Here is a 26,413-nt window from a genome sequence, read left to right on the forward strand (position 1 = left end):
ATGCTTTGTATGCAATCTATTTGGAACCATATGTTGTAGTTACAGAAATACTTAAAATATAGCTCAAGTTGTCTCTCTCAGTCCATTTTGCTGGAGGGGTGAAGGAAGGTCAAAAGCTTGGTTTGGACAGGGAGAAAGCAGAAGCAAAGATGGTGTCACCTGAACAAATTCAGTCAGTTAGAATATTAATACGTCTATACCGAAATTAAATAACTTAAGAAATTTCTTCTGTAATGTTGGGTCTGTATCAAAAGCTTATGAAAGACAAGCAAACGTAAGCCACTGAGTTACTCTAACTTTACACTAATATATGAAAAAATCCACACAGCACACACACACGCCCCATGTAAAACATTGCTTTGAGTTTTAATGTTTATCTCCCCAAGACAGCCTAGCCTGCACTCTACTTGGATAAATTTTACAAGCTAGTTTTCTGCTGCTTCTAGTTTTAAACTTTAACCATGTTTCTGATGACAAGGAATGCTGCAAAAATACTCTAGTTCAACAAAGAGTTATGATCACAAAATAATTTTTATCCATTCTACAGTGTTTCAGAATTACCAGTTGATTTTTAAACACAAAGTAGATATAGATGCTAATGGTGGCTAATCTGGTATGTTTCTTATAGCAAACTGTTGTTCATGCAACACTTGTGCTCAAAGGGGAAGGCACAGGATTTCCTACAATGAGCCACCTTATAAAGAGTTCTTTTTGTACAAATTAATTTATGTCACATTTAATTTAGTGTGCATAACCTCGAAACTGAGGCATTATTCCAATTTATAAAAACCACTTGCATAACTTTTATGCAAGTTTTAAAAATACAAAGTTTTCTCCCTAAAGTGGCTCAAAATAGATTGTTCATGGCTGCCTACATCTAAGATAAAAAGATTCTAAAACAATTGAACAGATTAGGCATATTATTAAAGGTGTTCAAACCATTACTTGATTTGTACATCTACTCAAACCTCTTCATCGGTCTTTATTCAGCAGTACATATGCACCAAATTCCATTTTAGAAGTTTCCATATCATTTTCATAGAAAACAAAGTTTGAAAACAAGTAACATTTAAACACAGCACGGTATTCTACCACAACTGAAACTTTTTTCTTCTTCTTCTTTACAGGACTCAACAAAATCTAAAAATGAACTAGGCTGTAGATTTACCTCATGCAAAGATCTTTATGTTATCTCTGAAAATGAAAAGGATGGCTTTTTAAAGCACATTTTACTGTTTTATACTATTATGGTAACTTGTGTACTGCAACACAGTCTATTTTGAGGGAAATTTATGGTTTTTTTTCATGCAAAAATCTACACAAATTAGTTTTGATGATATGGAAAGCTTTTCATAGCATCAAACATTCATCTGGTGCAAATGCACAGGGAAACCTTCCTGAAAGTTTTCTGACTTGAGAAGCAACTAAAAAGCCATACTAGGTAAAGTAAATAAAAACTAAAAACAAAACAAAAACCCCACAAAAAAAAAACAAAAAAACAAACAAAAAAAAAAACTAAAAAAAAAAAAAAACCCCACAAAAAAAAAAGAGGGGGAAAAAAAAGGAGGGGTGGGAAAAAGGGAAGAAGGGAAATAGAAAACACAGGCTGCAGAGTACACCAATGTCTGCTGCTGAACTGGTCTTTGTTTTCATGTCCAGTGTACAGTAACACTTATGATCTCACTTTGATGATTTACTAGGTTTGTTATCAGCCCCCTGAAGGCAAATCAAGCTTGCATGCGTTCACATACAGCACCACAACCATACTCTCGTACACAGTCACTCCAGGACTAGGAGTCTGCTTCATGAATGAAGAGCCCTAGATTTCAAAGATGAACCTGGCTCTCTATCACTGAGCCAGACATTCATTCAACATTGTCCATTCACACACTGCTTCATAGCAAGGCCTGGGCTCATTTTCCTTTGACTTATATGGGCATCCTATTCTCTTTTATGCTTATAAGGCTTGAAGATGACATTACTGCACTCTCCCCTCAGCGGATATAATGTCAATGTTCCTCCTCAGGCACTGAATATCTGTGACCTGTAGCCCTTTTACTCTGAACAACCTAAATAAGCATTCATGTAAAGTTTTCATTACATTTTGCCACTCATTCTCACTCGCACCCACTCGCCATCTTGACCTCATTTGGGCATTTTCCGTGATTCCAAATGAAATCTTCACATTTTCTTTCCCGATTTAATGCAGCAGCAGATCCCATGAGCCAAGCTTGATGGATCAAACCTTTTTATATATATGTGTATATATATATATATCTCAGTGCTGCATTGTACCTAACTTCCACAACATCTTTCTAAAACTGGAACCCTTCTGTTGGTACATTGGCAGATGAATTGAAACCAAATGTTCCACCTTGTATTGCCTCTGGAACAAGACTAGGATCTTCATCAATCTAAGGGAAAAAAGGAAAAAGAAGGTGATAATTAGTTTAAAAAAAAATAGCATTGTAGTACTATTTCCATTTAAAAAGCATGGGAGGGCTTCCCTGGTGACGCAGTGGCTAAGAATCCACCTGCCAATGCAGGGGACACGGGTTCGAGCCCTGGTCCCGGAAGATCCCACATGCCGCAGAGCAACTAAGCCCATGCGCCACAACTACTGAGCCTGCGCTCTAGAGCCCGTGCTCCACAACAAGAGAAGCCACCGCAATGAGAAGCCCCCACACCGTAACAAAGACCCAACACAGCCAAAAATAAATAAATTAATAAATTAAAAAAAAAAAAGTATGGGAGATGATGGGTGCCAACACTGTCCTACCACCCCTTTAGAAACCTGAAACACTTTATAAAGGCTTTTTCTTAAGAGATGCCAAAAAGAGAGGAAACTTAAGAGAATATGCAAAACGTATATCTTCTGAAAGAATGAAAGAGAAGTAATACATTGGAAATGGTCCTACATCTCAGAGTATACTCACTGTAATGCTACCACTTTTGGAGAGTAAGTGTATTCTTTGGTTTATCTTTTAATAGCAATTGGAGACAAATGACTTTTGAGCTTAAAGTAGTAAAATAATAGCTCTGCTAAAAATGTATAATATTCTTTCTATATGCTTTATATCTAAACGTTGAAATTCCACAAAATTATGCACCTATAGTGTAGTTCCTATAAATAGGCACATCATCTTTATTATTCTTTTCATGATGCAACAGAGTAAACAAGACCTGCACGTTGAAGTATCAGAAATCATAAGGCTTTATGTATACCTAATTATCAATTAGGACTTCTAAAAACCCAACTTTAAGACATGTGACAAAAACTACCTTTAAAAAAGTATACTTTTCAACTACTATTATATTTTAAATAGGACTTAGCTTGATAATCTGTAATTCTTCTTTAGTATTGTCCTTGTCAAGTTAATGTTCAAATCATGCATGCTTAACAAAATATTTAATAACATTCCATTTTTTTTTGAAAAGTTGAGAAAATAATTCAAGAGATCCACTGGTGGTTCTATCTATAATCACTATAATTTTCTAAGAAACAACTGCTTTAATTTTAGATTTAACTTTCCCAAAGAGGTGATACTAAAAATAATTCTTTAATTTCAATTACCATATACTGACAATCTGAAGATACTCTTCTGGACTATACCTTACATTATATAGTAATATATATATTATTATAAGAAATAATTATATTTCTTGATAATTTTTTTCATTTTATCTATTTATCTTTGTATTAGTTTTTGGTGACCAACTAAAAATAACAGTGACAATATATTCAAATACAGATTAATTATTGTCATAATGGATTTATTATAGGATATACTAGGCTTCACTGTTTTGTTTATAAAGACATCAAGGGAAAATAAAGCCTGATTTATCCACTGTCAAAAATTCTTTTTTTTTTTTTTTTTTTTTTGCCATTACAGCTAGTACTACTTTTTAATACCTTGAAGGACTTTAAAATACTGAAATATTTGTACTTCTGAAATAAGTAACATTACTGCCATATATCTATTTCAATTCCATTCCCTCCAAATACATACATATATGTCCTAGCTTACATTTCATCCAGACTTATGCTTATACATAAAACTAAGAAAATTATAAAATTATTAAATACATCATCTGAAGAGAAGAACTGATCAATGATCTCATAGGCCAATTTGTAGATGTCTTCATTTTCATGATTTTGAAGTTGTTCAATTTTCTCCAGTCCTGTAAGAAATTTTATGAAGTGAAATAATGGTAATATTTAAAAAGCAGTGACAAAACAAGTTACAATAATCTTGAGAACACAAAATCCAATTTTGAGGAATTTATTCTAAAGGTGAATCTTATAAATAAAAAGGTTTTATGCACAAAGATATAGCATATTTATCTTTTAAAAATTATCTGAGTATCTAATTACATATAAACATAAGCAATGGGACATCTACTCAGCAGAATAACTATACACATCAGTGTTTATAAAGAGTAATAACATGTAAAATTGCTTTGTTAAAAGTTAAAAGCTGGGAGATCCCTGGTGGCCAGGTGGTTAGGACTCTGGGCTTTCACTGCTGTGTGGGCCCGGATTCAATCCCTGGTCGGGGAACTGAGATCCCACAAGCCATGTGGCATGGCCAAAAACACACACACACACACACACACACATCCCCAAAGATGCAAGGAAAAAAAAAGTTAAAAGCAAATTCCTTCTACTTTGTAGCATCTGCCAAGTTTTTCTAGTGAGCATTTAGGAAAAGAACTTTTAAGTACTCGTGATTAATAAATATGAATGTTAAGACAGCTATTCAAGTATAATGAAAAATGATCAAGATCAACCACAGTATTTCAGGGGAAAAGGGAATTTTCCCTGTAAATATTAATAAATTTATTAAATCATAGGCAGAATATATTAACTTAACCTATTGATATGCAAACTGGATATTGTTTTGCTTTACAGGAGTAATAATTACTTTTAAGGCCTCTGAATTAAAGTGAAATTGCCCTTTCATGAGTGTTCTTCCTTTATCTATTCTTTAAGTGGAGGAAGTTGTTATGGGCATGTTTCTCACTTTTCACATTCTCTTTATGGGGCCCTTCCATGAAAAAGTTTAACTACTACATATAGGCTGAGGACTTATAACTCTATGGCTTCATTTCTTTTCTGAGCTTCAGATGTTGAAAATCTTAAACATGTATGATAATTCCACAAGGATATTTCAACAGGTATCTAAAACTCAAACTATCCAAAACACAATTTGTTCTTTGCCATTCTTCATTTACGCTGTTTATTATACTGTATTCTTATTGGTGATAATCAACAACAGTTTGAAATCTGAGAGACAGACTAATAAATTCCCCTTACCCTCAATACTCTATAATCAAATCTCAAAAACCTTAAAGTCTATCCATTTCTTGAATCTTGTCATCTCCCCCTTTTCTCTATTATCACTGCCTTCATTTATTGTGGCCTCAACACAATACATAGAAACCACCTAGGTGGTTTCCTGCTTGTCTCTAAATGGTTCCATTCCCCTCATATCCATGGCTCCATTTAAATACATCAATTCACTAGGTAAAATCTTCCAATGGCTTGTCATACCCTACAGCAGAATCCTTTGGGAAGTTTATAAGATACATATTCCTAGGGCTCGCCTCCAGTGAAGTAGGCAATGCTCAAGATCTATATTTTTATTTTAATATATAAAAATAAATTTTTAATAATTAAAATGTTTATATGGTAAAAGAAAAAAACATACAAGTAGGAAAAATTTTTAACAATTCCTGCTTTTAATTTTTCTGGTACTCCCTTTCTAATTATTTCCCTAACAGTATTCCCCATGTCCTGTTCCCAACTTGATAGTTATGCATTTTTTGTTGCTGTTCTATTTGTCACTTTAATAACTTTAAAAATACTTACTTCTTATTAATTTTCAAGCCTCTGAACTCTACTAAGGAAGCTGAAGATACTGGTTCTCCTACTCCTAGTTACCTCTCCCTCCTTTCATTTACTTCTCAACTTCCATCAGAAAGATCTTTACTTTTATGCTTATTCAGGTTGATAACATTTACATGTTATTCCACAGCCATATCTGAGACTTCCATGTTCTGTCTACATGTTAATCCTAAGGGTTGAAAGCTAAGACATGTTGTTTATCTTCCTGGTGGCTCTGGTACACTGCCAGATTTGGGAACTACTGCCCTAAAGTATCTGCTGTGCTACAAAGCTTCTAAGACTGCAGGGGCCTGGTCAATGGCTAAGTCTGCAGCCTTGTCTTTTGGCAGTTTCTACCTCATATTTTGTGATTCAGCAACACTAAACTACTTATAATTTGCTGAATGCTATTTCTCACCTCAGACTTTGCTCATGGTGTTATTTCTGCCTGGAACACCTTTCATCCCTTTTTACTTTATTAATCCTTATTCATCTCTCAAAATCCAGCTCAGGTGCCACTTCCTGCTTCTTCCAGGATGGATTAGGGTATTTCCTTTTGTTGTACATTTCTATTAGGGTAATTAGCACATTAAATCAGTTCATATTTATCTCCACGACTAGACTACATGCCTTGAGGGAAAGGACTGTGTCTTGTTTACCACCGTCTTCCCAGTACCTTAGCACAGTGCCTGTTCAATATATGGCAACAATTCAGTTACCTAAGCATATGCAAGAAGCTGAGCAGCACTGTACATATAGAATACACTATTTACTTTATTCTATTACTTCATTATCTAAGACAGAAAAATACAGAAGTGCTGTATTAGAAAATAAAAGTAGTTACAAAAAGAACATTAAAATGTGGAATAATATCAATAGCTTATAATAAACTTACCTCCACATTCTTCTATAAGATTGGCTATGGTTTCTGCCTCATCTTCAGCCATTTTTAATATATTACTTAGTCCATCGAGTACTACTTGCACAACTTGTGCATCTTTTACAGTCAGCAAATTGCAAAAAGGTGGGATAACATTTTGTTGGATTAGGTAGGCCACCTGAAGAATGAAAATACCATGATATGATAAGTGTTAAGTGAACTTCATGCGTGCACCCTATTATCTCACTGGAATAATTTTTTTTTTTTAATTTTCATTACTATCTAGCTAGCTAGCTAGCTGCATTGGGTCTTCGTTGCTGCATGCAGGCTTTCTCTAGTTGCGGTGTGTGGGCTTCTCTTGTTGTGGAGCATGGGCTCTAGGCACGTGGGCTTCAGTAGTTGTAGCACCCGGACTCAGTAGTTGTGGCTCATGGGCTCTAGAGCACAGGCTCAGTAGTTGTGGCGCACGGGCTTAGCTGCTCCGTGGTATGTGGGATCTTCCCGGACCAGGGCTCGAATCCATGTCCCCTGCATTGGCAGGTGGATTCTTAACCACAGCACCACCAGGGAAGTCCTCACTGTAATAATTTTGACTTTAAAATCTTGAATATGGAAATATGACCTCACCTCTCACATGATAAGTTAGACTACATTAATCTAACCTTTTCTTTTTAATGTAGTATGTTAATTTTACATGAACTTAGAAAAAAAACTAAAGTGAAAATGAAGGAATCACTCAAGTTCATATGACACATTTCTTTGCCATAAGGAGTACTTCCTTCAGAGATCCTTTCTAACATTAAGAAATTATGAAATCAGTTGAGAGGCTGGATGATTATTTTTTTAAAACTATAATTGTTCAATTTGAGAGCATCCTCTCTTTGCTATAACATTTAGCACTCATATATACCTGGCCACCTCTCAATCTGCTATTCTATTGGTTCCATAAAATTTGCAAAATATTATTCTATCATTTTTCTATTTAGTTATTTCCATGTATTGTATTTATATTCTACTCTGTATTCATATTTGAGTGGATTCACTGGTCACCACCAGCCTATACCTTATTTGTGACAATTATCAGCTCCAAATTCATCCTTTTTCACTTGTCTGTGAAACATATCTGGGACTTTTTTTTTTTTTTAATTTAGTTTTGGCTGCGCGGGTCTTAGCTGCAGTATGTGGGTTTTCTCTTCTCTAGTTGTGGCGCACGCGTTCCAGAGCGCGCGGGCTCAGAGTTTGCAGCAGGCTCTCTAATTGAGGTACATGAGCTCAGTAGTTGTAGTGCAACTACATCGTGTAGCTGTAGTGCATCGAACACATGTCCCCTACATTGTAAGGAGGATTCTTTACCACTGGACCACCAGGGAAGTCCCCCATATCTGGGACCTTTAAAACTCATTTTCTTTCGCCAGTTGGCATAATGTTAAGCTTTGTCACCTGCACAACTGTGAGAGTAAGTGCCTCTTTATATTTTATGCCCTAGGCACCTCACATTGTTCACCCTAGTTCTTAGTCCCAGCTTTTTGGCTGAGTTTAGTTCCTTGTTTGATTTGCTGCCAGATAATTTTTGTTGTTGTTCATTTGTAAGGAGAATCTGTGAGGCAGTTTCATTCTGCCCTATTAACCTAAAAAGTCTTGTTTTTTTCTTAACACTGTTAAAAAACAAAAAAAACAACCCTGACCGTAAGTGCTTCATCTTACCACGGATTAGAAAATTCTTGTAGGCCAAGAAAGAAAACACTTCACATCTACGAAATATAACTAAAGGAAGTCAAGGTGACACTTTTATGTATCACAGAATGCCTGTTATCTTGCTATTATCTTAAATTATGATTTACTAAAATCTAAATCTTAGAATTATTGGTACTGTTATTTTATCAGTTTTGAGAAATAAATAAGAGCTGAACTTACTTGATCTTTCCTTCCGCTAATTGTTAAGTTACTTATGGCCCATGCAGCTTCTTTCTGAGTGCCAAAATCTCCCTGTAAAAGCAAAGTAAAGAATACAAATTGCAATATAGGGTAAACTGGAAAAGGTGTTTTCTGAAATGATTTTTCAACTGCTTATTCCCCTAGGTTTTCTTCTAGCCTTTCTATATACATATAATAAAGATAAGGCTTTGAACTCAAATTACCCTAAACAAATGGAGATTCCTTTTTGTGAACTTTACCGGCAACAAATTGACTTGATATTGCTGTTCAGTAATATCAGATTAAATGAAGTCAATGATAAAATAAAATCAGTCAAAAAAAAAAGGAAATATACAATTGTACTTTAATCAAAGAAATGTCAGGGTAAGGTATCCTTTTAAACACATAAAGTTTTAAAAATGAAAATACCCACCATTAATGAGACTGTCATAAAACCATTACCCTCATATATTGTCTTTCAAATATAAATTGATAAAATAAATTTAAAATTCATTTAAAAAGTCATATATATGATTTAGTAATCTCACCTTTCAGAATTTACCAAGCAAATAATTCAAAACAAAGTAATATGTATCTTTCCATATAATGTCTTAGCAGCACATAAGAGTCAGAAAGTAAAAGCAACTTAAACAACAGAGGAATAACTAATTATAGCAAATCTAAATAATAAAATAATAACCAGCCACTAATGTTAAGATGACTAGCAACTTGGAAAAATGCTTAGGATGTATTAAGAAAAGAATATGTAAATAAGAATGAAAATTAAAACTGAAGTGGATTAACACAACATTGTAAATCAATTATACTTCAAAAAAAGAAAAACTGCAGTGGGATATCTACTCTTATTTATCAGATTGAGAAATCCCAAATATGTGTTGGTGAGACTGGCAGGAGTGTAAAACGGGACAATCTTTCTAGAGGTGGATGGGCATTATATAGCAAATTTACATATGTGTCTATTTGTAGATCCAGTAATCCTAAATACAACCTGAAAAAAAACATGGAAAAAAACTTTACATAGGCATTTCCTTATATTTAAAGTATAAACAATAGACGAATAAACCAAAAACTAATAAAAATGATCATCTGTAAAGGAAGGGAAAGAACAGGGAGGAATGGACAGAAACAGAAGTTAGACCTCTGTGTACGTACCTTGAAAACAAAGTACGTATTTTTTACTTGGAAACTATAAATGCTTCATATAACCACAACAAAATAAAAAACAAGGGAATTCCCTGGTGGTCCAGTGGTTAGGACTCCGTGCTCTCACTGCTGAGGGCCCAGGTTCTATCCCTGGTTGGCGAACTAAGATCCCACAAGCCACACAGTGTGGCCAAAAATAAAAAAATAAAAAACAAAACCTAAAGTAATTCCCCCAAATAAAAAACAAACAGAAATAACCTAACTGTATATCAAGCTGTATATGTTAACCACACATAACAGGAATTATTTCAAGTGACATTATTTTTAAGTACACCATTGATGGAATACATCCTAAAGACAAAGAAGTCCTCAAGGAAATCTCAAAAGTGGAGTAATCATGTTGTTAGTGTCAATGTAGTCTTGTTATTTTGATAGATTTTATATTATATATCTCAATATATAACTCAAATAATTATGTTCATGTTTTTGGAAGATTTCTAGCATAAAAGAGATAAAAATATAAAATCGAAGAAGTAAAAATAAAAACACTGCTATCTTAAATACCCAGTAATATCTGATAGCTTCCTTTCATTCATGATTTGTTTTTTATGAATCTCATGTTCATAAAATTACAATATGCATATTTTTCACTTTCTTAAAAAAAAAAGGTCACCTATTTTGTTCATTCAAGCCTACATACCACGACAACCTTATAGCAATGATTATCCTTAGTACCTGAACTATGATCTTTAAATACCATTTGTTACAAAAAGGAACCACGACACCCTGGAAAATAGTTAATTCCAGGCGTAGATCAGGAAATATACAAGGTAAGCCTGGGAATCATATCACATCCAAAAGGTAGGAAGCTCTCAAAAACTACTGCAGTGATGTAAAAAAGACACAGGCACCAAATTTAAGAGGTTCCCATTGGTCAGGGACAACCTGAACGTCAGAAAGAATAGCTACAAAGGACTAAAACTTATATAAAAAATATACACATATGTAAATCCATAATTTCCTTAATGACACTAAAAACTTTACACTCGTCTCCTTTTGAGGTCATTAGGGAACCATGTCATTCTAAAAACAGTGATAATGAGCAGGGATCAAACATTTGTCTTGCCTTTCCTATATGAAATATGTTTTAGAGTAAACCAACAGTTGATAGGGAAAAGCTCTTTTTTCTTCTTTATTGAAGAATCATGGCTAATACATAAAGAATGGCAGAATTACAAAGTCATCATTTTGCAGTTCCTAGTATAAGTGATCTAGGTAATGATCATCATGACTGCCGAAAAACCATTATGTGAAAGAATGATGAATAACTTTATAATAATTGGCTGGAACAGGCTGATAACGTCTGAGCTGACTTAATCTAAATATCACTAAATGTAGGACAAACAGATAGAATGTTTCTCCTCATGTGAATCATTAGTGCATGATTGAACCCGATCTACCAGTTTATAGGAAATTAGCCTCTACTACCAGTTTGTAGGAAACATGGAAGAAAAGAAGATCGAGATATCCTCTCTTTAATTAACAGATCAGTGTTGAGAAAAAAATCCTCATGCTGTGAGTGGACACTTTAAACTGTCTCTTTCCCAAACATTAATGTAAGCATGCAATGATATGGCGTATGATTAAATAGCACACTGTTTGATCTTGGGCAATTTATTTGTCTATACCATAGTTTCTTCATCTGTCAAATGGGAATAATTCTTAACCTCACAGAGTTACAGTAATAAAGAAATAAAGTAATATATGTAAAGTGCTTGGTACAATATGTAAGCATTTATAGTCAGTAGTAGTAATATGAATTTTTAATAAACTTCAGGATAATGGTAATTTTGACAAAAGAATGATATAGAAAAAGGGCCAGGGGTTTCTAAAAGGAACTATCTCTTGTATATAAAAAATGCTTGAACGTTTTAATATTAATACTATTTTACTGTACTACTCATGCCATTGTATAGGTTGTAATTAAACAGAAAAATATATATTCATATAATTCTTTTCCTCTTACACAGAACATACAATATGACTTTCTTACCTTATCCAAAAGGTGTATTATCATTGGTACAAGATTGGCATCAATTACTGCCTGAACCTGCTGCTGATTTCCTGCGGTGATGTTAGAGAGGAACCACACTGCTTCCTGTAGAACAAGATCCTTTCAATATTTCTCATTAAAAAATAAAATCTGCAGCTGAACTAGGAAAAAGCACATTCACTACAACGTCCAAATGATTTTATGGAGTATGTTCCATAATAAAAAATTTAGGAATATGAATTCCTCTATCCCCTTTCCATATTTTTCTTTGGACAAATTGCTAATGACCCTAGTCTAAGTTATAATGAACTAACCCTTCTAAAAAATTCTTGAAAGCAATGTTCCCAAACACTAAGACTCAAAAGAAGCTTGGCTGAACAAATACTAAGGAACTGATGAGCTGCAATACAAATACAAATCCTAAAACAATTGTAAAGGAGATTCAGCATCCTCCTCACATAGCGTGCTTTATTTATTCTCTCTTCTGTTCTGATTGAGTCGTAGCCAAAGTAGATAAATCTCTCAATTATTCATGATAATGGAGACACAAAAACTGAAATAGTGGATTGTTTTAGTATACTTATTTGTAATAGTCATTCATTGCACCATCTCTCTCAAGAGTTAAAGTGGAACCAGATGTTTGACAGCTTTATTGGTCTACCTTAATGATCTTTTTATGCTACCCTTTACACCACAATGTGCTACTTCTACCAAGTTGATTACAAGTCTTTTTTTTTTCATAGACAATAAATGCATACTAAAAACACAGAATGAAATAAGACAAAATATCTGCCTAATGTCCTATGTAGGATATTGCTATAATTTACCAAAGTTAATAAACTTATTAAACATATGAATTTACTAAAGGGAAACATTTTCTCTATTTTAAAAAAGTAGTAAACAAGTTTTACTCCTAGTGTGCAGTAGGCTCTTTTGGATCAGATCACAGGATCACGTTTAATGAACCTGTTAGAGATTTTAGGGTGCTAGGCTACTTAGGTGAGCTGTTCTTGGGTTATAATCATCGGCAATGTTGTAATCAACAACCCATGTATTTCTACAACAGCCTCAGATGCACTCCAACGTCAGCATCACCAGTCAGTGCCCCCTTTTCATAGCCTCCACAAGCACACACACATGCACACACACTCTATCAAATAGCTAAAAAATATTAAACTTAGATTACTTAACTTACGTATTAAAATCTTCCAATCATACAACATTCAACACCCAATTATCTCTATTTCATCATTTCCAAGAGAGCCAAATGTGCACTGTTTACAATCGGTTTTATATATGGAAAATCATGTACCAATCCATGTCATAAAGAGTAAAATACTTTCTCTTAATGTCTAAATGACAGTTTATGTTAATAAACGGTATTAAAGACACTTGAGTCTTTAATTTTGCAAATGAAAATGGCTACTTTATATGCTAATTATTAAATAGTATTTAAAAATACTTACTTTATTAATTTTCTCTTTGGGATGTGTCAGAAGTGCGGGGAAGTGTGAAAGAGCATCACAGTTCAAAACTACTTGTGTTTGCTCATCAGTTCCAGTAACAATGTTGCCCACAGCTCGAAGTGCTGCTGTCTGAAACATAAAAAGATTTAATGAGATGTTGTTCTATATGAATCACTTATTACCACAAAGGTATGTTAGGCAGGTTATGAAAGATATATATATATATTTTATATAAATTTGTTTTATTTATTTTTGGCTGCATTGGGTCTTCACTGCTGTGCGCGGGCTTTCTCTAGTTGCAGGGAGCGGGGGCTACTCTTCATTGCTGCGTGGGCTTCTCACTGCCGTGGCTTCTCTTGTCCGGAGGGCAGGCTCTAGGTGCATGGGCTTCAGTAGTTGTGTCATGTGGGCTCAGCAGTTGTGGCTCACGGGCTCTAGAGCGCAGGCTCAGCAGTTGTGGCGCACGGGCTTAGTTGCTCTGCGGCATGTGGGATATTCCCGCACCAGGGCTCGAACCCATGTGCCCTGCATTGGCAGGCGGATTCTTAACCACTGCGCCACCAGGGAAGCCCCAGGTTATGAAAGATATCTTTATGCATTCATGCCTACCTATCCTTTTTGAGCAAGTTGTGTCAGACACTGATTTAGGAACAGAGGAGTGAATAGGACAGACATAAACCCATCTCCTATGGAGCTTCCATTATTGTAAGAGGAAACAGCCAATAAACAAGAAAGTATGAAGGATAATTTTAGATAGTAATTATGGCCATAAAGAAAATAAGATAATACAAAAGCTTTTGTGGGAATATGTTTTCAGTTCCCTTGGGTATATACCTGGAAATGGAATTGCTGGGTCATATAATAACTCTACGTCTAACTTTTCCAGGTACTGTTAAACTATATTCCAAAGAGGCCGTACCATTTTACATTCCTACCAGCAATGTATGAGGATTGTACTTTCTCTACATCCTTGCCAACACTTGTTACTGTCTTTTTGATTATACCATCCTGGTGGGTATAAAATGGTACTTCACTGTGGCTTTGATTTGCTTTGCCTTAATGACTAAGGATGTTGAACATCTTCGTATGTGCTTATGGACCATCTGTATGCCTTCTTTGGAGAACATTAAAATTTTTAAACCATTTAAAATTAGGTTGCTGGGACCTCCCTGGTGGTGCAGTGGTTAAGACTCCACGCTCCCAATGCAGGGGGCCTGGGTTTGATCCCTGGTCGGGAACTAGACCCCACACGCATGCCACAACTAAGGAGCCCTCGAGCCGCAACTAAGAGCCCACATGCCACAACTAAGGAGCCCACTTGCTGCAACTAAGACCCAGCACAACCAAATAAATAAATATTAAAATTGGGTTGTCATTTTTTTTTGTTGAGTTTTAAGAGTTCTTTATGTATTTTGGACACTAATACCTTTTCATATATATGATTTGCATTCATTCTCTTCCATTCTGTAGGTTGTCTTTTCACTTTCTTGATTCCTTAGAAGTTTTTAATTTTGGAAGTCCAATTTATCTATTTTTTCCTTAGTTGCTTGTGGTGTCATATCTAAGAAACTACTGCCTAATCTGAGGTTATGAAGATTTATGCCTGTGTTTTCTTCTAAGAGGTTTATACTTCTGAATGTGACATTAAGCTGTTTGATTCATTTTGAGTTAATTTTTTAAAAATATGGTGTGAAGTAGGGTTCCAACTTCATTCTTTTACATATGGATATCCAGTAGCCTCAGCACCATTTGCTGAAAAGACTATTCTTTGCTCACTGAATTTTCTTGGCACCCTTGTTGAAAATCAATTGATCAAAAATGTGTAAGTTTATTTCTAGACTCTTGATTCTATTTCACTGATCAATATGTCTATCCTTATGCTAGAATCACAAAGTTTTGTTTTCTCTAGCTTTGTAGTCAAGTTTTGAAGTGAGAAGTCCCCAAACTTGGTTCTTTTTCAAGATTGTTTTGGTTATTTCTGGGTCCATTGCATTTCCATATGGATTTTAACAGGAATTGCATTTAATCTGTAGATAAATTTGGGAAGCACTGCCATCCTAATAATACTGAATCTTCCAATCCACGAACATGGATGTCTTTCCACTAATTTAGGTCTTGTTCAACTTCTTTCAAAAACGTTTTGTTGTGGCCTAGCTTCTTTAACAAGTAAATTTAACATGGGAAAGAAAAAAAGGAGAAGAAAGTTGTAGAGTAACAGAAACATAAAGACATAGCTACCACATGCAATGTGTTGACCTTGTTTGAATACTGATTTGGTCAAATTGTGAAAAAAAAAAATGAGGCAATAAGTAAAATTCAGATACTGATTGGATTTTAACATTACGGTTTCCTAAAGTGCTCTAATTATTGGTATGGTGGATATGTTAAAAAAAATAGCCTTACTTTTTAGAGATGCAACCTGAGTGAAATTAGATATCTGGAATATGTATCAAAATAATTTGGTGGGGAAGTAGAGATATAGAGGAAATCTACATAGTTCATTACATTATTCTTTCTATGTTCCTAAATTATGGCATGAAAGTTGAAAAAGTTTTTAAAAATCTCTATTAGTTACCAGGTAAAGTACAGAACATAACTTTCCTTGAGAGCTGGCTCAAGTGAAAGTCCAAGCCCTATTTTCTCAATAAAGTCCAGTATTAAAACTGAAGATGCATTCTGAAAAAAACAAAAACAAAATGCAAACCAAAAACCTATACCAAGACATAAGTACCACACTTAAGAAATGCAAACTTCGTAAGAATCTAGTAGGAATATTTAAAATAAACCACAAATAACCCTAAATGACAACTTATTCTATAATCAATTCTTCTGAATTTAGCTAAGTGTTCCCTCTTTTCTTTAAAGTGCTTTAAATTTTATAGCAGTGAGTCTCCATTTTGACAGTACATGAATATAACCTAAAGAGCTTTTTAAAGCCCAGGTTTCTAGGAAATATCCAGATTTACTGAAACAGTATTTCTAGGAGTAGAGCAAGGGAAATACACTAATTTTTTTCTTTAGGCTTCCCACTGCTGATTTTATTGTCCAGCCATGGTTGAGAAATAGTGAATCAGGTTAACAGTTTTCCTTATGCTATTATTGTGCTTTATAGGCTCTTAGTCATTCTAAGATTAAAGCATGCTATTTACCTCAGAAGGACAGGGAGAGCTTGCTGCTTGCTGCATCTCCCTTTACCACCGTAGTTTGACAGCTACTTATACTACTGCTTATAATATTTGTGTGAACTTCTCACCTTCTCTTTTTTGGCTCTTTCTAGATGCAGATTCTTTGGGATAAATATTTACATGGAAGGATTTTAAAATAATAAAACAAAACAAAATTAAAGAAAAAAATTTTAAATAACTGAGAGAAGACAATTTAGGAAACCCCTAAGCAGCACATTTCAGTACAAAGCCTTTATCACAGTGCCAGTGAAGCTAAGCATTAACTAAACTTGCCAGGTGCAGTGAAGGAGAATAAAAAAGGACAGCTGTTGGGGGGAGGGGGGTGGGGGAAGGAGCAGGAGAGTGGAAGAAGAAAAATAGGAAAAGTAGGAAAAATAATCAGTACTTGTTTCAGATGCTATCCAAGTTGCTATATGAACTGCCCTGGTCTGCGTTAGAAATCAGTAATTTACAAAGAAGTCAACTTGGCTTTTTTGGGGGGGTTTGGGGGGTGGGGAGGAGGAGGTTCTTGTAGTAATCTATCTCATTTTCTCCATCTTTAAAATGGGGATATAATAACTCACTCTTTTCATCACAGATATGTTGTTATTAGGCTAAAAAAACACTTTACACTATTGACATTACCCATGTTCAAATGTCACACTTAAAGCACACAGTGACATGCTTTTATCAATAAAGAACTCACCTGAACCTTAACTTCCTGGTGGCTGAGCAGAGGAACCAAATGAGGGACTATTCCAGAGTCTATTACCATCTGTATCTGTTCGTTGCCAGCATCAGTAAGGTAAGAGAGGGCCCAGACCGTATCTACCAATATCTAATGAATAAAAAGAATTCAAATAGTCTTTGAATATTTTCTCATTTCAAAAATTCTTAACCATATGGACTAACCTATGATTGTTCTACTATCTTCTTTCTTCCCTTTTCTCTCACCTAAATTCACTGGAATCAATCTTCTCTATTATATTAAGCATCATTATCTATGAACGTCTATATCAAGTGTGTGCATCTTATCTTCTAGCCATATTTAGGATATTTAGGTTAATTATGATCTTGTTCACAGATTGGTATCCACTCTTAACTCACAAAGATACAAACACACTACATAGCACATAAAATATGAGAAAAAGACATTCTCTTTCCCGAATGCTCAGATTGAGGGATACTAGGTCCAAGGACATTGTGATAAACGCATGTAGTTGGAAAGAGTATATGTATCCAACATACAAGGTGGTTCAAAGCATCTGGGCTAGATGAATATATTCAAGGTGTTCTCGCACCAATACCATGTTGCTAGGTCTAAAGCCAATACTCCAGTATTAGGATTATAGTACTTTCATCTTTTCCAACCAGTATGCTTTGCCTTATAAAACCAGAGGCAACTTCCCAAATAGGAATCTCCCACAGCTGCAGATCAAGACATTAAAAGCAACCATAGGTCAACTTGTGAGATCTATAATCAAAAAACATGTTCTAGTTTAAAAAACAAAAAAAAAACAAACAAAAAACCCCCAAAAAACCAACCAAACAAACAAAACTATAATTTACATCAGGTGCCAAAAGTACTTAAAAAAAAAAAAAGCCTCTGTAATTAACTTATAATGATTATATTTCAAAGTGCAACAGGCCATTGTGTTTCTTCTTTCTTTGTATGTGAAGTCCTAATTAGAAGTTATGGTCAAAACGAAGAATGACAAACAACTGTTAAACTGCTAAATAATACAATTATTGACAAAGACACAGTATTAAATAATTGTGCCTGAAACTTTACTTCCGAAAGCTTTTCTGGAATATGAACTCTGTGTCAAAAGACAAACCAGAGAAGTCTGAAACCTTTAAATTCTAAATCAATGATATGTTTAAAACATCCAAGAAGCTCCTAGAAGAAAATAGCACTTTGCCATTTTTCCTTTCAGAAATTCAAGAAAGCACTATGGATATTTTTAACGTAAAAAGAAGACACCAAATGAAAAATTCACACACATAAAGTGGTATCAAAATATGTGAGACAACTAAATTTCAACTTACAAAAGTAACTTTTTTTTTGCCAAAATTTGCTGACATAGGCAAAAAAACTTCAAGTTACTTTGTGCATGACTGTATGTAAAATCCAGATATACTTTTTTAAAAAGGCCCAATACTAAACATGTCATTAGTATGCTCACATCAAAATCATAATTTAAATCAGACCTGATCTCATATGCACTTTTTATGTCAGCAAAGTCTATGATAAGTTTACTAATTACAACCAGAGTGTAATTTCAATGTTTCACTTATGGTTTGTGGAAGCAGTTTCGTTATTTTATTTTTTTTATTTCTTTGATGGCCTGATTTAAGAACTTGCTCCTAAGTGTTAACCTAAGAAGATTTCATTTTTAGTAAACATTATTGTTTAGTAAACAATATTACTAATGCTACTAAAAAAGAACAATGCAAACTGGCTTGAGAAATTCAAGATATATCAAGAGCAAGAAAAACAGTTACAATCTCAAATGGATTGGGGTAAACAAGTGGAAAGAACACAATACATCTCTGAATAAGGTCAACCAAGATGTCTAGTTTTCCAGAAGAGTTGTAAACTTTGAGATTAATCTTTCTTGGAAATCTTTTAATAAAAGTAAAATACAAAAAACTGTAATTTAATCAAAGAATTTGTGAGCCATGGCCGCTGAGCCTGCGCATCCAGAGCCTGTGCTCCGCAATGGGAGAGGCCAAAACAGTGAGAGGCCCGCATACCGCAAAAAAAAAAAAAAAAAAAAGAATTTGGCTATAATAAGCCAAAACCAAAATTTGTTTACATGTGTGGTTTTTTTGCTTGTTTGTTTTTTAAACACCCTAGACTATCTGGAGCTAGAAAAAATATCTTTAGGACAAAGATCATGTTCATCTAATGAATAAATCAAGCACATTATGTCACTGCTTGATGTAGTATAATTCTAACTTTAATTTGCTCCATGTCTTTACAGAGATCCTGGCAAAAGGGTATTAATACCCTAGAAACTGTGAAGGAATGAAGCAGCTTGTCAGACAGTGATCATACCAAACTGTGTTTTTAAAGAACTACACAAGGTTCTGATTGTTACTATGAGTTTTATCCATGTGATTTTCTTTTACCCATTATATTCCTAGCTCTTCTAACACAATAAAGGCTAGACTGAATTTATAAGCAGTTATGGCAGTTTCCCACTCATTCATACTTCCTGAGTTGCTTTCTCCTTTGCTCTCTGTGTTAGTATGAGTAGGATATATTTATTATGTTTAAAATCTAGTCTGCACTGATTTGTTTCCTTTTTGTTTGTATACTCAATTATCTCTACACCAAGTGAAGCCATTACCAAAGTCATTATAAATGAATTAATAGAGTAAAAATGAAATTAAAGAGCAACTGATATTCATGGTTTGGTGTAAGAATGGTATATGAATACAAACCCATGCATAAAGGCACAAATATTTCTCTTTTTTACCTTTCGAAAAATAATACCACTAGGTGTAAGTGTTCTCTCAATGGCCAGCTGTCAAAATGAGCTTTCATAAGAAGCTCATGAACAATCAAAGATAAAATCTTAGTGAGAGAGATTACTAACTGGCAACTTTAAGAACTTCCAATGCCAGTTTTCACAACACTAATATATAATATATGCACATACATTACTGCCCAGACCAAAATAACAGGCTTGATTTCTTCACTGAAATTACATACTGTGATATGGGTAAACACAGAGAAAATATAAAATACCAAACTATGTATTGCAGCTCCTGAAATGAAAAAATTTGATAGAGTGCACTGACATAATGTCATTTTCTCCCCTGTGTCATAGGGATAAGCCCTAACCATATATACATATAAAAATATATGACGGGAAGCATTTACTCACATTTACGTCTGTGTGATGAATTAAAACACAAAGAGCTGGAAGAATCTGAAGAGAGAAATATATAGATTTTAAAATATACACAGATAAAAACATACACATAATGGTATCTACTTTACTTTAAAGGAAAACAAAAACAAAAATACTTGTTACCTCCTGAATGGTTTCCATTGGGGGTGGTGGGTCTTTGTGGCGACATAAGTTGACCATAACCCAAGTAACATTTCTTAAGAATGTTATAGGAATAGATGGACTTATGAAGGAAAGTAAAGGTTTCACAACTCCAAGACTTATGACATAATCTCTACACTGTGGCCCATCACCTGTAGGAAGAAGGATTTATTAATTCAATACAATAAGCAACTCAGAAAACGTAAAGCACTGGGTTCAATATGCTACTTCCTGTATTTGAACCAAGTACACTATTTTGTTTTATGTGATAGTTTTAGACAATAATAACCTAGTTCTTTGAGTCAAGAGAAGCAAGATAAGGTACTAAGATTTTTTTGCGCATTATTCATGTATTCAGGTTTATATGCTGTTCACCCTAAAATGTTTTTATGCCATCTAAAATGTTTTTATGCCATCTAAAAGCCTCAGTAAGGCTTTAAAGTACTTTGTGAACACAGAATTCTTGCTTTTTCTCTTCTCTCTCAATGGTACTCTAAGTTTAAGAAACTTTCACGTTATAAAAAGAGATATATTGAAATACCATTACAGAAAAAATATTTGTAGAATTTATACTGATGATCTAATATCAAAGCATAGAGTATTAACTATAAATTACTCTATACACTTAGAAACTATGTCTCAAAAAGGCAGGGGAGAGGGAACCAATACCCCTAGATCAGTGGTTCCCATAGTGATTTTGGGGCCCTATCCCAAATCTGTTGAAACAGAAACTCTGTGGGTCCAGGATTCTGTTTTAACAAGCCCTTAATATAATTTTGATAACAGGCTAGAGTTTGAGAATCACTGCCCTAGAGAAAAGTGCCAAATTTAATTTCCTCTATCTAGAGTATCACTATAATTTGTAGTATGAAAGCCACACTGAAGTATTACATTCCGTAAGTGAAAACACTTTGCCCTGCACTGTGGTATCTGAAGATAAAATGCTTGTTCTTTTTGCAACCATGTATTCTAATTAATTCTAAAATGTCACTGGAATTAAAAGCCAAAGATCAAGATGTTGTACTAACAGTTCTAAATCTACAATTTGGTATAAAAGTGAGGGACTCTGGATATACAAACGATAGCATTCCTAACAGTAATATACCATATGCCAAGAACAGTTTATAGGGAAATTCTCCCATTTGAAAACTCGCAATTGTGGAGCACTAACCATACCTTACCTTCCATCTTGGCCCCCAAAAGGGTAATAAAGAGGAGGTATATCAGAGCAAAACTGATTACTTCTACGCAAAAATAAAAAAATCTGTGGCAAAAATAACTTTTAACATCATGGTACACAATACAGTTCAGACTGCAGATTTTTTCCATTCTCCACTGGAGGACAGATTTTTGAATTTTTGGCTTTGGGTGAAGTTAGGTTGTAGTTAAAAAACAAATTCTTGAAATACTGGAATTGTCTTTAATTATTCTTCCTACAATTATTTATCAGAAAAAACCTGAAGGTATGGCAATCATGGTGGTCAACATTTAATGAGACTGCCTATAAGGTACAGATACCACATGTATGATGATGACCTCATGATGACAGTGGATAACATTACTATACTTCATTGCACTAAAATCCACAAGAGATATAAAAAATTTCAATTTAGATTCTTCTCAGAACTGCTATTAGAGAAAAATTTTGGTTTATGTTTTGCCTCCTCCTTTTTTCTTATTATTTCCTAGGATAGTAAGAGAGCTGAGGAATAAAATGGACCAACATAATAAAGGAGAAAGAGGAAAATACCTAAATCACATACATATTTCATAATTATTCAAATAGTTAAGAGTTGACTATATACAAAGAGATATACTGGTATCACAAGCAACAAAAATGTTCATTCTGTTTACTATGGGTTTATACTTTAAACAGCTGTAATTTCTGTAAACTAGTTCGTAAAAACTAGTACTAAAAAAGGCAAATTGCTTTTTCTTTTCAACTACTAGTAGTCATTTTTATTACACAGTACATAACAATGATTGTTGGACTAGTATTACAAGTTTTAGACAAACCTATGATATTTCCCAATGCCCACACTGCTTGCTCACAGACATTTTGATGGGGTGAATGGAGAAGCCTCAGGAAAAGTGGAACAGCATCTGAAGGAGGAAAACATAAGCTATCATTTAAATTTGAAGATACTGTTATATATCAATTATATTTCAATAAAATTGAAAGGAAAAAGGTTGAAAACACTATAATCTAAACCAAAAATCAAACTTGTTTCTTTGCTGAAATCCCAAAAGAAAGAAACCTATCAAAAATATATTTAAGGGCTTCCCTGGTGGCGTAGTGGTTGAGAGTCCGCCTGCCGACACAGGGGACACGGGTTCGTGCCCCGGTCCGGGAAGATCCCACATGCCGCGGAGCGGCTGGGCCCGTGAGCCATGGCCGCTGAGTCTGCGCGTCCAGAGCCTGTGCTCCGCAATGGGAGAGGCCACAGCAGTGAGAGGCCCCGCGTACAGCAAAAAAAAAAAAAAAAAAAAAAAAAAATATATATATATATATATATATTTAAAATATATCTTCATTAAATGATTTTCATTAGAATAATGGTAGTGGAAAATTTCCAGCTAGCAGACTATTCATCATCAAAGTGACAGTTTTAACACACAGACAACAAATGTCAAATTAAGCTGATAAAATTTCATCCCCAGTTAAAACCGGATTTAATTCCAATTTTAAGAAATTAATTCCTTATAGATTAGCATTAGCTTCAAATCTGAAAAAAACTCCAATTATTAAAATAACTTTTGAATATAGAAATTTAAAATAACATCATATGGGTCTTTAGCCAGGCCAGTGATTCCTGTGCCACGTGAGACCTTTTGAATCAGAAAATGATTCTGTTGCTTAACACAAGGAAAAACAAAGAGATGTTTAACAGAATAATACTGCACTGAACAAATGATTCTTCTATTTCTTTTCTTCCCTCTGATATTGCTCTGAAAAATACTATTTGAGTACATGTAGATCAATCATGCTTACTTATAGTAAAAAGTAATTCATTTATCCATTACTTTTGGTATATTAAGACAGACTAGCAGTGTTAAAACAAATTCTAAGCCTCTTTCTAATCTTTAACGAACACAAAAGAGAAAAGAAGAGGGATTAAGACATTGTCTTGAGATCATAAAATTAACTAAACAGTCAACTATACAAAGCAAGACCAAAAAAACCAAACCCCAAAATCACCTGAACCCAAAATTAATCAGTTTTATTATAATTTAAGGAAATTATCTTTTCTATGTAATATTATAATACAAGTGTCTATATAATAAAATCCTCACTGGATAACACTTTTGTTCCCTTTCAAAATCTTGACAGTGCTTAAGATTTTAACAGGCTTATTAGACAAGGATACTGCTTACATATTTGAAGGGGATTCTGAAAGTACCTTCTTTAAAATTATTAATTTCTTTGTTTAGTAGAAGAATCAAATAGTACTAATGAAAATAATTCAAGTTATTACTTTCAATAATTATTTCCCACTTACATTTCTTGGAACATAAAAAACAACCAATCCTATAATAACAATGAAAAAAAATTTCAAGCCATTCTCTAAAGTAGGACCACTTTATAAAAGAAGATTTCTTTAAAATGTATAATGGACATCTCATTAACAGTGTCCAACAGGTAGTATGCCAACAGGAAAAACACCTTTATTTCTGTAATGTCCTATAAACACAATAATGTAACTACTACTATAATTACAAAATGTTTTCAGATTTAGAATCAAATGAATTTTTGGAAATAGAAAATGTCAGTCAATGGGACAAGGTGATCAAAGTAACATACCTGAGTTGGCCTATTTCAACTACCTTATTTGTTACTGAATTCAAAATACTTAATTACTTTATAATATAAACAGCTCTATTCTTTTAGGAAAAGCATTGAGTTTTTTAATTAACTTTTTTTGAAAATCACAATTTTGTCTCTTAATAACCAACTTACTGGACTGAACTACTGCTTGAGTTTGTTCAGAGGTTCCAGACGCAATGTTTGTCAAAGCCCATGCAGCTTCAAACTGTAAAGAAGGACTACAAAAAACAAATAATTTTAAACAGCAGGAATTTCTACATTGGCCCAAATATCCACCAACCACTCCTCCCCCTAGCATTTTAAAAGTATTACATATTTTTATTCAAAAGATCTATGCACCCAGTACTTTTTTTTAAACTTCCAATGACTATTTAAAATATCTCTTCAGTATAAAAAGCATACAACCTCCTCAGGTGTCCTTATTTTTAGTAAGAACTCTTTATTAAGATACCTGCACATTATTACCCGAACAGTTTTCTCAAGTACCTATCTGGCTAAACTAGTTCTTGCCAATTTTCAAAGCTTAAAAGTTAAATATATCATTCGCAAGTTCCCATTTGGTCTTTACTTTCCTCTCTTGGTATAAACATTCCTTACACTGTTTTTTACTTTGGCTTCTCAACTCCACCTTATAGCCCCCTTTTTTTTTCTTTAAAGACCAAACTAACTACGAGAAAATCTTATCTTCTGCAAAGGATACATCCTAAATTATTTCTTAAAATAATGTACTTACTTGTCATCTCTTTCAAGACAATGGACTAAAATAGGCAATATTCCAGATTTTATTAAGTCATCAATTGGTGGATTTCGATCACTGGACAAAAGCTTCCTATAAGAGATATAAACATACCCCTTATGAACTTAATGACATATAATTAAATTCAAATTCACATTTGATATATTACAATAAACTGAATATTTGGCACAAATACTCTCCCTGCAAGCTACTTTTTAAATTTACATAATGCAACCTTTTCTCTATTATAAATTAATTTATAAATTTACAGAGATTAGTAATAATTAGGAAAAAATGGTAAGACATGAACCACTTTTTTTTAAGTTAGGACAAAAGCAGATAGGATGCTGGTACAAGTTTATAGCTGATACTAGTGTCCAGTTCTTCATTCTACTCTATATACCAAATCAAAGGTCATAAAAGCTCAACAACATTCTCATCTCAACAACTAAAGGAAATGAAATAAACACAGCAATACATAGGAAAATATCCAGAGAGATATTGGAGATACTAAGGTGAATAAGACAGACACATCCTTGCTCTCATGGAGCTTAGAGAGTAAAACAATACCTAGTGCCCATTTACACATATGGCAGACTGCAATTTTAGCTGACAAATCCTAAATGTGGCCTAACACAAATCTTCACCCATTGAATCCCCTGCACTACTATATGAAGACAATGTTTAAGCAACTTTAATCAGATTATTCCCCTATATAAACCAAGTGATGGCTGCTAATTTACTACCCTATCAGTGTAAACTCCTTGACTGAGTTTTTTATAACACTCCACAAACTAGCTCCATCTTATTTATCTACTAATCTTATTCTCTGTAATTCAACAACAGGTCAGTTGTCTGTCCGACCATTTCAGTCTAATTTCTAGGTCCTTCAAATCCTATTCCCCACACTTGGAATGCTCTCTTTTTTGCCTATTCAAACTCTACCTTTTCAAGTTAAATGTTTTCAAAATACCCTCTCTGAATTCCGAGAATATATACACGGCATATGGCTACATTCGCTGTTGAGCATCACTATTTTTAATATAGTTTTGCCTTCCCGATTAGGTTCTAAACTTCTTACAAAGCAAGAATTATTCCACATGCTTCTTCACAGTATTTTCTGTAATAAATGGTACGATTCTTTGCACAACACAGGAAATAAACCCAGTCTTTCTTTTTTTTTTTTTTTTTTTTTTGCGGTACGCAGGCCTCTCACTGTTGTGGCCTCTCCCGTTGCAGAGCACAGGCTCCGGATGCGC

At 34.0% G+C, this 26,413-nt stretch overlaps 1 protein-coding gene across 1 annotated transcript in view; it reads right to left on the bottom strand.

The window, feature by feature from the left end:
• Nucleotides 1–342: 342 nt before the first annotated feature.
• Nucleotides 343–26,413, bottom strand: part of KPNA4 (karyopherin subunit alpha 4) — a 55,385-nt gene continuing 29,314 nt past the window's right edge. Inside the window, exons 6-17 of the mRNA XM_082654566.1 lie at nt 25,152–25,247; nt 24,551–24,636; nt 22,609–22,695; nt 20,575–20,744; nt 20,425–20,469; nt 17,235–17,366; nt 13,365–13,493; nt 11,899–12,003; nt 8,682–8,753; nt 6,783–6,945; nt 4,088–4,182; nt 343–2,414 (exon numbers count right to left, since the gene is read on the bottom strand). Coding sequence (XP_082510692.1) covers nt 2,316–2,414; nt 4,088–4,182; nt 6,783–6,945; nt 8,682–8,753; nt 11,899–12,003; nt 13,365–13,493; nt 17,235–17,366; nt 20,425–20,469; nt 20,575–20,744; nt 22,609–22,695; nt 24,551–24,636; nt 25,152–25,247 — 1,279 coding nt within the window. The 3' untranslated portion in view covers nt 343–2,315. The remainder of the gene's footprint in view (nt 2,415–4,087; nt 4,183–6,782; nt 6,946–8,681; nt 8,754–11,898; nt 12,004–13,364; nt 13,494–17,234; nt 17,367–20,424; nt 20,470–20,574; nt 20,745–22,608; nt 22,696–24,550; nt 24,637–25,151; nt 25,248–26,413) is intronic.

The sequence above is a fragment of the Grampus griseus genome, assembly GCF_964374135.1.
Source record: "Grampus griseus genome assembly, chromosome: 5".
Classification (NCBI taxonomy): Eukaryota; Metazoa; Chordata; class Mammalia; order Artiodactyla; family Delphinidae; genus Grampus; species Grampus griseus.